At 38.2% G+C, this 14,412-nt stretch overlaps 1 protein-coding gene across 1 annotated transcript in view; it reads left to right on the top strand.

The window, feature by feature from the left end:
- Positions 1–239: 239 nt before the first annotated feature.
- Positions 240–14,412, top strand: part of LOC107293862 (tripeptidyl-peptidase 2) — a gene marked incomplete at its 5' end in the record, with an annotated part of 33,319 nt that continues 19,146 nt past the window's right edge. The window contains 7 exons of the mRNA XM_015823052.2: positions 240–350; positions 741–883; positions 6,575–6,723; positions 6,830–6,945; positions 8,236–8,404; positions 9,756–9,913; positions 13,292–13,368. Coding sequence (XP_015678538.2) covers positions 240–350; positions 741–883; positions 6,575–6,723; positions 6,830–6,945; positions 8,236–8,404; positions 9,756–9,913; positions 13,292–13,368 — 923 coding nt within the window. The remainder of the gene's footprint in view (positions 351–740; positions 884–6,574; positions 6,724–6,829; positions 6,946–8,235; positions 8,405–9,755; positions 9,914–13,291; positions 13,369–14,412) is intronic.

The raw sequence follows: 14,412 nt of genomic DNA, 5'->3' as shown, positions 1-14,412 counted from the left end.
ATTGTGTTTGCGTGTTTGTGTTGTTTATGTGTAGAGATCTCCGGATGAAGTTTCGTGGGTATCCATTTCTCTCAACTATGTGTAAGTGATTTTGTTCTGCTGATCTGGTTTCTGTGGTGTTGCAATGGGATTCTACTCTCTTGCACAGTGTTCTGACTCAGCTTTGTTTGTGGCATTTGGGGTGGTTTCTGTGGAACCTGAGGATTTGATCTGTATGTGTTCCTGTACACGGATATTAGAAGTTGGCCATTGGTGGTTCTGGTTACAAGGATGTCCAGGAATGGCAGTTCATTGTTATTCTCGGATTCTGTTGTAAATCGGATGTCTACGAAGACGTTGTTGATTCTTTGGTAGGTTTGGTCGACCTGGTTGTGCTTGATTATCATGAAGGTGTCATCCACATAACATATCCACACCAGACAGACACGCACAAATCAAAGCGCACTGAAGATGTTCCCCTGAATGAAGAAGAAACATTTGCAGCCAAATCGTCAGGCTCAGAGATCAAACCAACAGCTTAACTACCAACCCGAGCTACTAATATTCAAACACTTCTCAATAGTGAATGATTCATTTGAGTGGAGACTGAAGTAATATCAAACAGAATCGAAAAACTTCTAGTTTCTAGTATAAATATGCTGCTATGTTGGAAGATTTTTTAAAAACTTTTTTTAAAAAAATACCATTACCAACTTAACAATGGTTAGAATTTAATATAAACATAATTTAAATCGGTAAAGAGAACTAATGGTAGACTTGAACTTATGTCAACTAATTCTAAAGGTGTTGGTGCTTATGTATCACCTGATATGATGGTTGCTGAGTACTCATTACGAGAGAAATTACCTGCAAATCAGTATACATGGTCATCTCGAGGACCAAGGTAAGTAATAAACTAATTCATAAGTTAAATCCTGGTGTTTCTATAATCCATTTAGAAATTACATTTTAATATATCAAAAGATAACTTGAAAGTGCAGCTTAGGGTTCCAACATAAAGACTCTGACTTCTGAAAAATGGAGCTGATTTTCAAGAATTTGAGATACATTTTATAATTATTTCAAGGTGAATATGAGTAGGAAGAGAAAGGTTTTAAGGTTTGTGTTTTTTTTAAAAAAATGTAAATCTGCCTTAATTTCTCTCACCTTGCAGCTCCCTCAATGTTTCAAAGTGGGATACTTATATTCTGTGATATAACAGCTGTATATATTAAAAAAAAGAAGTGGGTATAAATGTATGTTACTGAAAATAGTTAAAAATCCTAGTATAGAAAAAGATTGCAAAAACACTTAACGTGAAACATGTCTGCACACTAAATTAGGAATGGTTTTCAGGTATCAGGATGCTGATGATACTCAACTTTATATCTCCACTCCTCATGATCCAAATGATGCTGTTGCTGTTCTCTCATGGGAGGGGGGGGTCTATGATAATTCGCTGCAACAAACTCACTGTAGCCAACTTGTTGCTAGGCAACTCGTCACGGCCAAATCACCACAGGAAAACTCATGCGGGACAAGAGTTACACTAATATCAAAGAAGTGGAATAGAATCATTAAAGAAAGGACGCAAAAGGAGGGACAGAAGGAAATGTGAACGGCAAAAATTAAAATATTTTTTTATTTATTTTAAATTATTAAATAGAATTGTTAAATTGTCCCACAGCGAGTTGTCCATGGTGAGTTGGCCCTAGCAAGTTGGCCCTAGCAAGTTGGCCCATTCTCCTCTCGCGGTGCCTGTAGGCCAGTGTTTCTCAACCTTGACAATTTTAAGGCATGTGGACTTCAACTCCCAGAATTCCACAGCCAGCATTGCTGGCTGTGGAATTCTGGGAGTTGAAGTCCACATGCCTTAAAATTGTCAAGGTTGAGAAACACTGCTGTAGGCTGTCAGGGCCTGCATGGGGAGCTACAAGCATGGAACTTCAAGATCTGGCACATTAAGCAGCTTAGTTGCACTATCCCAGACGGACCAGTCTGCAGCTTGGGGGTTCTCCTGGACTTACAACTTCTACTTGAAGAGTAGGTGGCAGCCACAGCTAGGAGAGGTGGTGCACCACTTGTGGCTTTTCCTGGATTGGGAATCGTGCTCAGTCATTCAAACCCTGGTAATCTCATATCTAAACTATTGCAATGCACTCTGCATGAGGCTACCCTTGAAAAGCATTTGGAAGCTTCAACTGGTGCAGAATGCAGCAGCAAGGGCAGTTCTTGGGGTCCCTAAGGTGACTCATGATACACCTCTGCGAGCTTCACTGGCTACCGGTCTGCTTCAGCCCTGCATGGCATGGGTCTAAGTTACCTGAGGAGCCATCTCACCCCACTGGGACTGGCCCACCCCACTCTTGCTGGCAGAGGATGCACACTGCAGGGCCCATTAGTCAAGGAATTCCAGCTGGCAGGGTCCAGGGGAAGGGCCTTCTCTGCTGTGGCCCCGGCCCTTTGGAACATCTTATTCTCTGAAGTGAAGTTGGCTCCCACCCTTTTCAGCTTCTGCAGGAGCCTGAAAACTTGGCTCTGCCAGGTGGCTTGGGGTCCCAAAGGGGGAGCATCATACTGCAGGTGATTGACGAATTAAGAGGCAATCCCACCTGCCCCTGTTCCCTCCCTCCCCATCTTTTAACTATAATTTTATTTTGATTGTGATTTCCTCTTTTATTGTTTTATAAATATTGGACTTTTAGGATTATAATGTTTTAATGCTGTAAGCCACCCAGAGTTGTTGCAATACGAGATGGGGGCAAATTTAGTAAATAAAAACAAATTTCAAATTGATGGAGAAACCTTTCACAAGCTTAAAAGAAGCAGGTTAATAAACTGAGAAAAGAGAAGTAAACATTCATCTGATGGAGTCATGAGTGAATTAAATATTAAATAATAATAGCATGTTGATCCCTGATCTCCCTTCCTTCCGCCGCGCCCTCAAGACATGGCTGTTCCAACAAGCGGGACTGGCCTAGGATAATTTTTAAGAGGGGTTTTTAGAGGGGTTTTTAATCATATTTTAATCAGACAAATTTAAATATTTCATTTTAATTAATTTTAACTTTGTGATTGTTATTGGTGTTTTTAATTGATTGTCAGCCGCNATTGTGTTTGCGTGTTTGTGTTGTTTATGTGTAGAGATCTCCGGATGAAGTTTCGTGGGTATCCATTTCTCTCAACTATGTGTAAGTGATTTTGTTCTGCTGATCTGGTTTCTGTGGTGTTGCAATGGGATTCTACTCTCTTGCACAGTGTTCTGACTCAGCTTTGTTTGTGGCATTTGGGGTGGTTTCTGTGGAACCTAAGGATTTGATCTGTATGTGTTCCTGTACACGGATATTAGAAGTTGGCCATTGGTGGTTCTGGTTACAAGGATGTCCAGGAATGGCAGTTCATTGTTATTCTCGGATTCTGTTGTAAATCGGATGTCTACGAAGACGTTGTTGATTCTTTGGTAGGTTTGGTCGACCTGGTTGTGCTTGATTATCACGAAGGTGTCATCCACATAACATATCCACACCAGACAGACACGCACAAATCAAAGCGCACTGAAGATGTCCCCCTGAATGAAGAAGAAACATTTGCAGCCAAATCGTCAGGCTCAGAGATCAAACCAACAGCTTAACTACCAACCCGAGCTACTAATATTCAAACACTTCTCAATAGTGAATGATTCATTTGAGTGGAGACTGAAGTAATATCAAACAGAATCGAAAAACTTCTAGTTTCTAGTATAAATATGCTGCTATGTTGGAAGATTTTTTAAAAACTTTTTTTAAAAAAATACCATTACCAACTTAACAATGATTAGAATTTAATATAAACATAATTTAAATCAGTAAAGAGAACTAATGGTAGACTTGAACTTATGTCAACTAATTCTAAAGGTGTTGGTGCTTATGTATCACCTGATATGATGGTTGCTGAGTACTCATTACGAGAGAAATTACCTGCAAATCAGTATACATGGTCATCTCGAGGACCAAGGTGAGTAATAAACTAATTCATAAGTTAAACCCTGGTGTTTCTATAATCCATTTAGAAATTACATTTTAATATATCAAAAGATAACTTGAAAGTGCAGCTTAGGGTTCCAACATAAAGACTCTAACTTCTGAAAAATGGAGCTGATTTTCAAGAATTTAAGATACATTTTATAATTATTTCAAGGTAAATATGAATAGGAAGAGAAAGGTTTTAAGGTTTGTTTTTTTAAAAAAATGTAAATCCGCCTTAATTTCTCTCACCTTGCAGCTCCCTCAATGTTTCAAAGTGGGATACTTATATTCTGTGAAATAACAGCTGTATATATTAAAAAAAAGAAGTGGGTATAAATGTATGTTACTGAAAATAGTTAAAAATCCTAGTATAGAAAAAGATTGCAAAAACACTTAACGTGAAGCATGTCCGCACCCTAAATTAGGAATGGTTTTCAGGTATCAGGATGCTGAGGATACTCAACTTTATATCTCCACTCCTCATGATCCAAATAATGCTGTTGCTGTTCTCTCATGGGAGGGGAGGGGGGTCTATGATAATTCGCTGCAACACTGTAGCCAACTTGTTGCTAGGCAACTCGTCACAGCCAAATCACCACAGGACAACTCATGCGGGACAAGAGTTACACTAATATCAAAGAAGTGGAATAGAATCATTAAAGAAAGGACGCAAAAGGAGGGACAGAACGAAATGTGAACGGCAAAAATTAAAATATTTTTTTATTTATTTTAAATTATTAAATAGAATTGTTAAATTGTCCCACAGCGAGTTGTCCATGGTGAGTTGGCCCTAGCAAGTTGGCTGTGGCAAGTTGGCCCATTCTCCTCTCGCGGTGCCTGTAGGCCAGTGTTTCTCAACCTTGACAATTTTAAGGCATGTGGACTTCAACTCCCAGAATTCCACAGCCAGCAATGCTGGCTGTGGAATTCTGGGAGTTGAAGTCCACATGCCTTAAAATTGTCAAGGTTGAGAAACACTGCTGTAGGCTGTCAGGGCCTGCATGGGGAGCTACAAGCTTCGAATGAGCCCTGGCAAGACCGAATGGCTTTGGATGCATGGAACTTCAAGATCTGGCACATTAAGCAGCTTAGTTGCACTATCCCAGACAGACCCAGTCTGCAGCTTGGGGGTTCTCCTGGACTTGCAACTTTTACTTGAAGAGTAGGTGACAGTCACAGCTAGGAGAGGTGGTGCACCACTTGTGGCTTTTCCTGGATTGGGAATCGTGCTCAGTCATTCAAACCCTGGTAATCTCATATCTAAACTATTGCAATGAGGCTACCCTTGAAAAGAATTTGGAAGCTTCAACTGGTGCAGAATACAACAGCAAGGGCAGTTCTTGGGGTCCCTAGGGTGACTCATGATACACCTCTTCTCTGCGAGCTTCACTGGCTATCGGTCTGCTTCAGCCCTGCATGGCATGGGTCTAAGTTACCTGAGGAGCCATCTCACCCCACTGGGACTGGCCCACCCCACTCTTGCTGGCAGAGGACGCATGCTGCGGGGCCCATTAATCAAGGAATTCCAGCTGGCAGGGTCCAGGGGAAGGGCGTTCTCTGCTGTGGCTCCGGCCCTTTGGAACATCTTATTCCCTGAGATAAAGTTGGCTCCCACCCTTTTCAGCTTCTGCAGGAGCCTGAAAACGTGGCTCTGCCAGGTGGCTTGGGGTCCCAAAGGGGGAGCATCATACTGCAGGTGATTGACGAATTAAGAGGCAATCCCACCTCCCCCTGTTCCCTCCCTCCCCATCTTTTAACTATAATTTTATTTTGATTGTGATTTCCTCTTTTATTGTTTTATAAATATTGGACTTTTAGGATTTTAATGTTTTAATGCTGTAAGCCACCCAGAGTTGTTGCAATACGAGATGGGGGCAAATTTAGTAAATAAAAACAAATTTCAAATTGATGGAGAAACCTTTCACAAGCTTAAAAGAAGCAGGTTAATAAACTGAGAAAAGAGAAGTAAACATTCATCTGATGGAGTCATGATTGAATTAAATATTAAATAATAATAGCATGTTAACCTTTCATAATTTAACCCACAACTACAGAGTTGGACTGTCTCGATGCCTCCACCCCATTTTAAATAATTTATTAAGAGGTTCATGAATACAATAATAAGCTTAACTGATTTTTTTCAAGGAAATGCTTGAGCAAAAATAATTCCAGAGAATAGAGAGCAGTGTGGTTATATTTAGATGTCTTCCAGTAATAAGCACATGCATCTACCTGTAAGTGTTGAGCAGTACTGTGTTAAACATATGCATTTGATCAATAATCTCAAGAAACGCATGACAATTGTTCATATAATTTTATAGGATATTTATAGATAACTAACTCCTGAAATCATTACATGCACATTTATATTAATTCCTAATTGGTAGATATAAATTATAAATAAATTTGTTAGACATACTGAACTAAGGAATAAATTAAATTTAATGCATTTAAGACCCAGCTGTCTATTAAAAAGAATGTGTTAGTACAGACAAAGAAGAATATTTTATGATACTGTCTAAAAGAGGACTATTTGATAGCCTAGAAAAAATGTGATTTTTGCTATTCTGATATTTCTATATTAATTTCAGTACTGATGGAGCACTGGGAGTGAGTATCAGCGCACCTGGTGGTGCTATTGCTTCTGTCCCTAACTGGACATTACGTGGTACACAACTCATGAATGGCACCTCCATGTCTTCACCTAACGCTTGTGGTGGCATTGCTTTAATACTCTCAGGTAAAATGGAACGCTGCTCTCCTTTTAAAACAAATTGCATTTTGTTGACTGTGAGAAGTGTATTAATGACATAGTTTTATCTACTTTACTCTTCCTTTGATTACAGGACTCAAAGCTAATGATATACATTATACTGTTCACTCAGTCAAAAGAGCATTAGAAAATACAGCAGTGAAGGTGGAAAATACACATCTGTTTGCTCAAGGTCATGGTATTATTCAGGTAATTATTCTGGTGTTGAAAGAACAAAATCTCATATATATAAGATATTTTTAAAGTATTGATGGAAAAAATAATATTTTAATGGCTATTCCTAATGTTGCATTCAAGGGTTTATTGTTCTCTACTTCTCCTCCCCCCCGCCCCACCCCACCCCATACATAATATTTAGTTCTTTGGGGATGTTTCCTGCTTTGTTTTCACATAGTAATATCCTAATAGCTAGCTTATTAGCACTGGTATTTTTTTTAAAAAAAAATCCTATGTTATTGGAATAGATAATACCGTATAATCTTGGTCCTATTACTTTTTTCTTGTGTTGTTATTCTGTTTAAGAAATGTATTTGAATTGTGAACACTTGAATGACCATTAATTGTACTAACTCAATGGGACCTATTTCTGATTAACGTGATTATGTAATGTAATGATATTTTGTTTTTTGGTGACTGCACTGGCTCTTTCAAATTCTCTTCTCCCTAAAGTTAAAAAAAAAAATCCCCTCTTTTTTTAACTTGCATTCTAGAAACAGATGAAGATCTTCGCTTGCTGAGTTGTTGGAGGATAGGTGGACAGAAACATTAGCTGTATTGTCCTTGATGGTTATGGTTTTATGTTTAGAGTTGAGAATCTTGTTTAATTATTTCATTTTCTAACAATATTGTATCAATCATGTTTTGCTATTATGAGCATGTTGTATGTGGGTAGCACACAAAAATTGGAAAATAGATGAATAAATAATTCAGTTACCCTGCTAACTTGACTACACAGAGGACATCTGTAGTGGAAATTTAGATTTTAATTTCTAAAACTGATCAATACAAATAATGAAAACGATTAAAAAGAGTTAAATGAGTATTTACAAAGAAGTTACTGTGATGAAGATTTTAACTCTGCTGGTTAAGTCCCTTATGGAAATGGTTCCTGCAATGATTTTTAATTTAAGAAATGTAAACATTTACTTTGTAATATCATTATTAGATAGCTTTTTTTCTTCAGAACAAACAATGACATTTTTAAATAACTTCCAAAGGTAATGGCTGAAAGAGAGATTTACTTCAAATTTTTAGTCCTAAACTAAATCTGTTTTTTAGCAGTACATCAGCTAAAGTAGGAGACTTTGAGTTGTTTTTTAAGAATTTATTTGGACCATCTACTCAAGCTGAAGGAAACCTTGTTTCATGGAACTACTGTCAGTCAATATTATTTCTAGGCAGATGTAAACATGAATTTCATACTGAAGGAAATCTTGGTTAATTTTGATTTAAGCTTATTTTTAATTCATTTTTCTCTAGGTTGATAAAGCCTATGACTACCTCATTCAGAATAAATCATTTGTTAGCAACATAGGCTTTACTATTACTGTTGGATACAATCGTGGAATCTACCTCAGAGAGCCTATTCAAGTAGCTGCACCTTCAGACCATGGTGTTGGAATAGAACCTTTCTTTCCTGAGAATACAGGTAGAAATAAGCTATTTGCATTAAATATTTTCAAAGGTAGAGATATTGGGAAGATTTGAGAGTTACTGTTATGAGATGGGCCACTCTATAAATTGTTTAAATTAATAAATAAGATAAAAATACATACAGATAAATGATACTATGAAGTAAGAATAAGCTTAGGTTATTGTAGCAGCCTGTTGGTTGGGTTACCAGTTCTGTCTGGGTCTAGGGGTAGAGCAAATTAGGGGAAATTGGATTCCAACTTCTAGCAAGATAGTACACCGTTGGCTTTGTGGGAATATATGCATTACTTTCCTATTTATGGGGACAGGCTGCAAGTTTGGGCCTTCTGTGATGAAGCACAAATCTGGATTGGTTTTGCAATTCCATGTCACTGATTCAAACATGTCCTTGTCTTTAGCATTGAAAATCAGTTCAACTTTGTTTGCTGTGGCCCAGTTAGACAATAGTTCACCATTGTCATCAGTGGAACAGTATTTCCAATTAACGTGATGGCTACTGAAATCGCCTGCATAGATTGTTGAGTGTAGCTTGATGTTCAGGACATACTGTGGTCATGCTATCAGATATTAGGTAGCCTAGTTTGGAAACTATTTTGTTCATAGAGGCTGACAGCAAGAAAATATTCTCTATATTCCTTCTAACATATGTAGCCATGCCATAGCTGCGGTGGTAGGTAGCTCCCAAAAGATTGTATTTGCCTCTTCTGAGTTGTTATTCTTTGTTTTTTATGTGCATTTCTTGGAGGATGGCCATATCGGTGTTACTGTCCAATAAAAGTTTGGAAACATATTGGCTCTTGGATCTGTGGAGTCCATCGATGTTGATTTGGCAGATTTGAATAATATTCCTGATCTCTCTTGTCATTTGGACCTGAAAAGGTCCTTTTTTGTTTTCATTTTCATTGCCATATATTTTGAGAACCAGGAAAGTCTACAGAATAGTCTGGCTAGTTGCTAGTTTGTTTAGTTAACATTGTCATGCTATCTACGGTACACCACAAGGAGGTGAATTAGCTTCACACCCCAATTTATTGATATATAGGTGTTGATGCTATATGTAAAGGGTTTTATTATTATTACTTTCTTTTCTTATGTTCAGAATTGATGATTCAAACCAGGCCTCCAGCCCACCATACAGCTTTGTGTGGCCTGCCATTTTAAAAAAAGTAAATTTAGAGCCACTGTCACTAGCTGTGGAACTGCTGATTTGCATTTCCATACCCCATAAAGATTTTTAGTTTAGCCTTGTAGCCCTTTCTTTTCAATGAGTTGTGCAATGATGATTTAAACTGATGAATTAAAATTCTAAAGAGATTAAAATTTAAAGTTGCATGTTCTTGTTTCAGAAAATAATGAGAGGATATCGCTGCAGCTTCATTTAGCTCTAACATCAAATGCTTCCTGGGTTCAGTATCCTACTCACTTGGAGCTCATGAATCAGTGTAGACATATTAACGTGCGTGTGGATCCACGTGGCCTACGAGAAGGAGTTCATTATACGGAGGTATTGGTTTTGCTTCTCTTAGGCTTTATCTTTGACAGTTCAACTAAAGAACTTTAGACAGGATTTTGTTTTTATCAGAAGTATCCTGGTCATGCTACCTCTTCTTATAGATCAAAAGATGTACTAGGAATTACTATCTCAGATTCCCACTTGAATCAGTTTGTGATAGCATTGTTGGGGAGAGATGGGGCTGAAAAAAAAAAGTCTTTTTCATTGTTTTACACTGTTGAAGTAGAAGGGGAAAATGGAAAATGAGCATTAAGGAAACAGCCAGCAACTTATTAGCTGGCCATCAGAACCATCATCAACAAATAAAAAAACACACACAATCAGGCATCACATCCACATGGAGCTCCATTTCCATCTGTCCTGTTTGCCATCGTTCGCTCCCTAAAGACTAAAATGAAAGATCTGTAACTTGAGCTGGCCATGAACAAGGAGTGTATATCGGAGGTGGTGACCTTTTGAGAGCTGTATGCAACGAAATTTCATTTTGATGTATGCCAATTGGTGTACTTTCAAAGTGACAATAAAGTTATTATTATTATACGCATAGAATAGCCCAAAGCACACATTCTGGTAGAGAGAAATTCCCTGAGAATAACTTCAATATGAGTTCGAAAGTTTGGAAGACTAAATTTCTGGTCCCAGTAACCAATCCAAGTTGGATCCTATAATATTATCCTGGGACGCATATATTTGTCTTCATTCATGAGAGATATGGGCAGCTAGTGATTCAAACAGTTCAGTTTTGGAAATTTTTCATAACACACGCGTCCACTTACGAACAAGTATGTTTCCTACCACTGCTGTACTCGGGAAGGGGTGATTCCATGAAGCCTACATTACCGACCACCAGTCAACTTGGAGATGGGCAGACATATGACAAAAGCATTCAGCAAACATATGTTAGAGGTCTTAAGCAATGACTGCCATCTAAGACTGGGCAAGTATAAAACAACTGTCAATATCCATAAGGAGCATTGTCTATCATTACTTGAAGAAGAACTAGTCAATCACCTAGCAAATGCTATTAGGACCTTGTGAAAGAAAGACAGGTGAGAAAAAAGAAAAAATTCGAAGAAAAAATTCAAAAGTTAAAGCCACATCCAAAACCTGTGTGAATTTGGTCCATAATTTATTGAACAAACAGTTAAGCCAACAGGAATTATGAATACTTGAACATGATGAGGGGTTTAATAATGCAAGATGCCACACCAAGAGAATTCAGAGCAGCGTTAGAATCCATATTCAGCAGATTCAGCAGAGTAGAGATAGAAGAGCCAGAAAAACATTCTATCAGACAAAAAATATCAGTAATGCTGGTTGCACAAAAACCAAACAATGCACTCAGCCCAGTGGAGCAATGCACCTTGAAAGACCGGCCACTCAATGTTGCTGATGAACCATACAAATTATGAAATGAAGGCATTCACCCTGCTCAATGATTCCTCAGCATATAGACCAGCAAAGACAACAGAGATGAGAATACTTATCCCAGCCAATTCAGATAAAACAACTATATAATGGAAAAAGAATATTGGAAAATAAGAGGAACAGACTCCGCCCCAGCGAGATTTTACGGATTCCCCAAGATACACAAAATAGAAGCCTCCCTCAGATCTATTGTAACACTACAAGATACCCCTACCTACAACCTGGCTAAGTGGCTGGCATAATGCTTAAGTTTCCTGACCCCACCCTCAAGTAGCACAGTCACGTCATCCATACAAAACTACAAGGCTTAAATGTGATTCCTGACAAGATTATGGTCTGCTTTGACGAAGCATTTACATCCATCTCTCCTTACTTAGCATACAAAGTAATAGAAAACTAAAAGAATACAACACAGATCAGAACAACCTAACCAGGACAGAAATCATGAAGCTACTCCAATATTGTCAACATATCTTCTTTCACGTTCAAAAGGGAAATATATGAGCAAATAAAAGGGACATCCATGGGATCCCCAGTGTCAGGAATCATTGCAGAAACTGTCCTATGTGAACCACAACACCGTGCATTTCAAAACTACATACCTAAATTTTGGTGCCGCTGCCTGGATGACACATTTGTCATCATCAAAAGAAATGCACTGAAAGACTTTCATAACCTACTGAACTCCATCTTCCCAGACATACAATTCACAATGGGGGAAGAAACGGCTAGACAATTACCATTTTTAGATGTGTTTGTCAATAGGCAAGAAGATGGAAGCCTAGGAACCATGGTTTATCGCAAGACCATCAACATTCCTTGGATTCTTAGTTTCAACAGTAACCATCTATTGTCACACAAAAAGAGTTGTGTCAGAACACTATGGCAGGGTGAGAACTCACTGTAATACCCAGCAAACTAACCAACTGGAGAGCAGGTACCTACGTGAACAATACAGACAGAATAGGTACAAACATTTATTACAAGATGCCCACTCAACATGCAAGGGAGAGAAAGGAAGAAAGAAGGTACAAGGCTAACTATATGGCACACTCTGCCATACATTTCGGAAGTAGAAGAACGCAACTTCTGAGATCTGCAAGTGGGCATTGCACACTGCCCAGAGACTACCATACAAGGACAAATCATGCATTGCAAAGATGTGCTTGGAGATGGGAGATAATTCCAGTGTAATCTACTGGATCCCCTTCATGGACTCCCCCTGTGACTATTCAGGACATATGGGGAGGAAAGCTAACCACCTGATTGCAAGAACACAAGCGAGTGGTCAGACATTGCAATGAACAAGGCATACATTCAGTTTCGCAGCTACTAAGATTATTGGCCAAACAGTACAAAGATAATCAGGGAAATGATTGAAGCCTGGGAAATGGGCCCCTTGTCAGTCAACAGGAGTGCTAATTTACCACCAGCTTATCAGGTATTTACGAGCCAAGGACTTGGCAGCACAAGGAAACAACTGCCAATAACTTAATAACTGGCCATCAACGTCTCAATCAACAAATAAAAAGCCACACATAACTGGGCACCATATAAATACTATGCATAGAATAGCCCAAAGCACACATTCTGGTAGAGTGAAGTTCCCTGAGGATTGGCTCCATCACAAGTCCAAAAGCTTGGGAGACTAAACCTCTAGTCCCGGTGACCAACCCAGATTTGATCCTGCACTAAGGAAACATTCTAATTAAACTGAATTAATTCCTAGGACAGTGTGCCAGGTAAAGATACTAGCTCACTGTGAAGATTAAAATGAATTGAATTTTTTTTTCTCAGAATATTTAAACTGAATTATAATCCTTAATTTATAAAGTTTAAAGAAATTTACTTTGTAAACCATTAATATTAAACACTTATAAGTGCCTTTTAAAGATTGAAATATTAAACATATGACAATGTGTGTTCCTTTCACTGCTTTAGGTGTGTGGTTACGAAATAACAATGCCCAATGCAGGACCTTTGTTCAGAGTTCCGATAACTGTTGTTATACCAACAAGGTACATGGATTTTTACTCTTGTCAGAAAATTTGTAGCAATATTTATGGGGGGAGATTTACTTTCTATTTCTGTTGTTTGATATACATTCCAAATAATAATAGTAAATAGAAATAAAATCCATTTATATACATTATATGGGTGGCTCAATGGTTAAAATGCTGGGCTTGTTGGCTAGAAAGCCGGCACCCCAGATTCAAGACCCGAATGCCATGTGGCAAGGGGGGACCTCCCATCCTTGTCCCAGCTCCTGCTAGTCTAGCGGTTCAAAATCATGCAAATGCAAGTAGATAAAAACTACTTCTGTGGAGGATAACAGTACTCCTTGATGTCATTTTGGCCACATGATATAAATTTTTGAAATTTTGTTTACCTTTTTTTTTTTTGCTTATTTAAAAATGGTATCAAGAGCCAGAATTCTTTATGATCGATCATCTGTTGTTGTTTTTTTAAACATTTTAAATCAAGGATAGTACTTTAGTACTGTAATTATTTGAAATATTTTTGGACCACCATAAAGGGCAAAACTCTCCCTATGTCTTGCTTAAGTGCTTTTTAGATGTGTTAGACTACAACTTCTATAATAATAGTATCATTCTGAATCCCTGGAAGTACCAGGGAAGGGGTGATTGTTCAGAGATTAGTTTTTTTGTGTGTGTGTTTGCCTTCGAGTCAGTGTTGCCACCACTTGCCTGGACAGGTTCTACAATTTTGTTGGCAAGATTTCAGAAGCGATTTGCCAGGAACTCATAGCTTCCTAGGGCTGGCCCAAGGTCACCCAGCTGGCTTTGTGCCTCAGGTAAGATTAGAACCCACAGTCCCCTAATTTCTAGCCTGGTACCTTTATCACTATACCAAGATGGCTCTTGATGTTCAGAGGTATAACTAAAAACATTAATAACTATTCTCAATTAGTTACTATAGTCAAAGCCAGCTAGTTTTTAAAATATTTTTATATAATTAAGAATGACATGAATTCTTGTTTTTGGACCTTATTAAAATAATATTCCAGTCTGTATTGATAGTTTAAAGTGAGCTTTCTACAA

The sequence above is a fragment of the Protobothrops mucrosquamatus genome, unplaced genomic scaffold (assembly GCF_001527695.2).
Source record: "Protobothrops mucrosquamatus isolate PMUCROS unplaced genomic scaffold, P.Mucros_1.0 scaffold1754, whole genome shotgun sequence".
Classification (NCBI taxonomy): domain Eukaryota; kingdom Metazoa; phylum Chordata; class Lepidosauria; order Squamata; family Viperidae; genus Protobothrops; species Protobothrops mucrosquamatus.
Note: the sequence above shows the minus strand (reverse complement) of the source record. Positions and strands in the feature narration are given on the sequence as shown.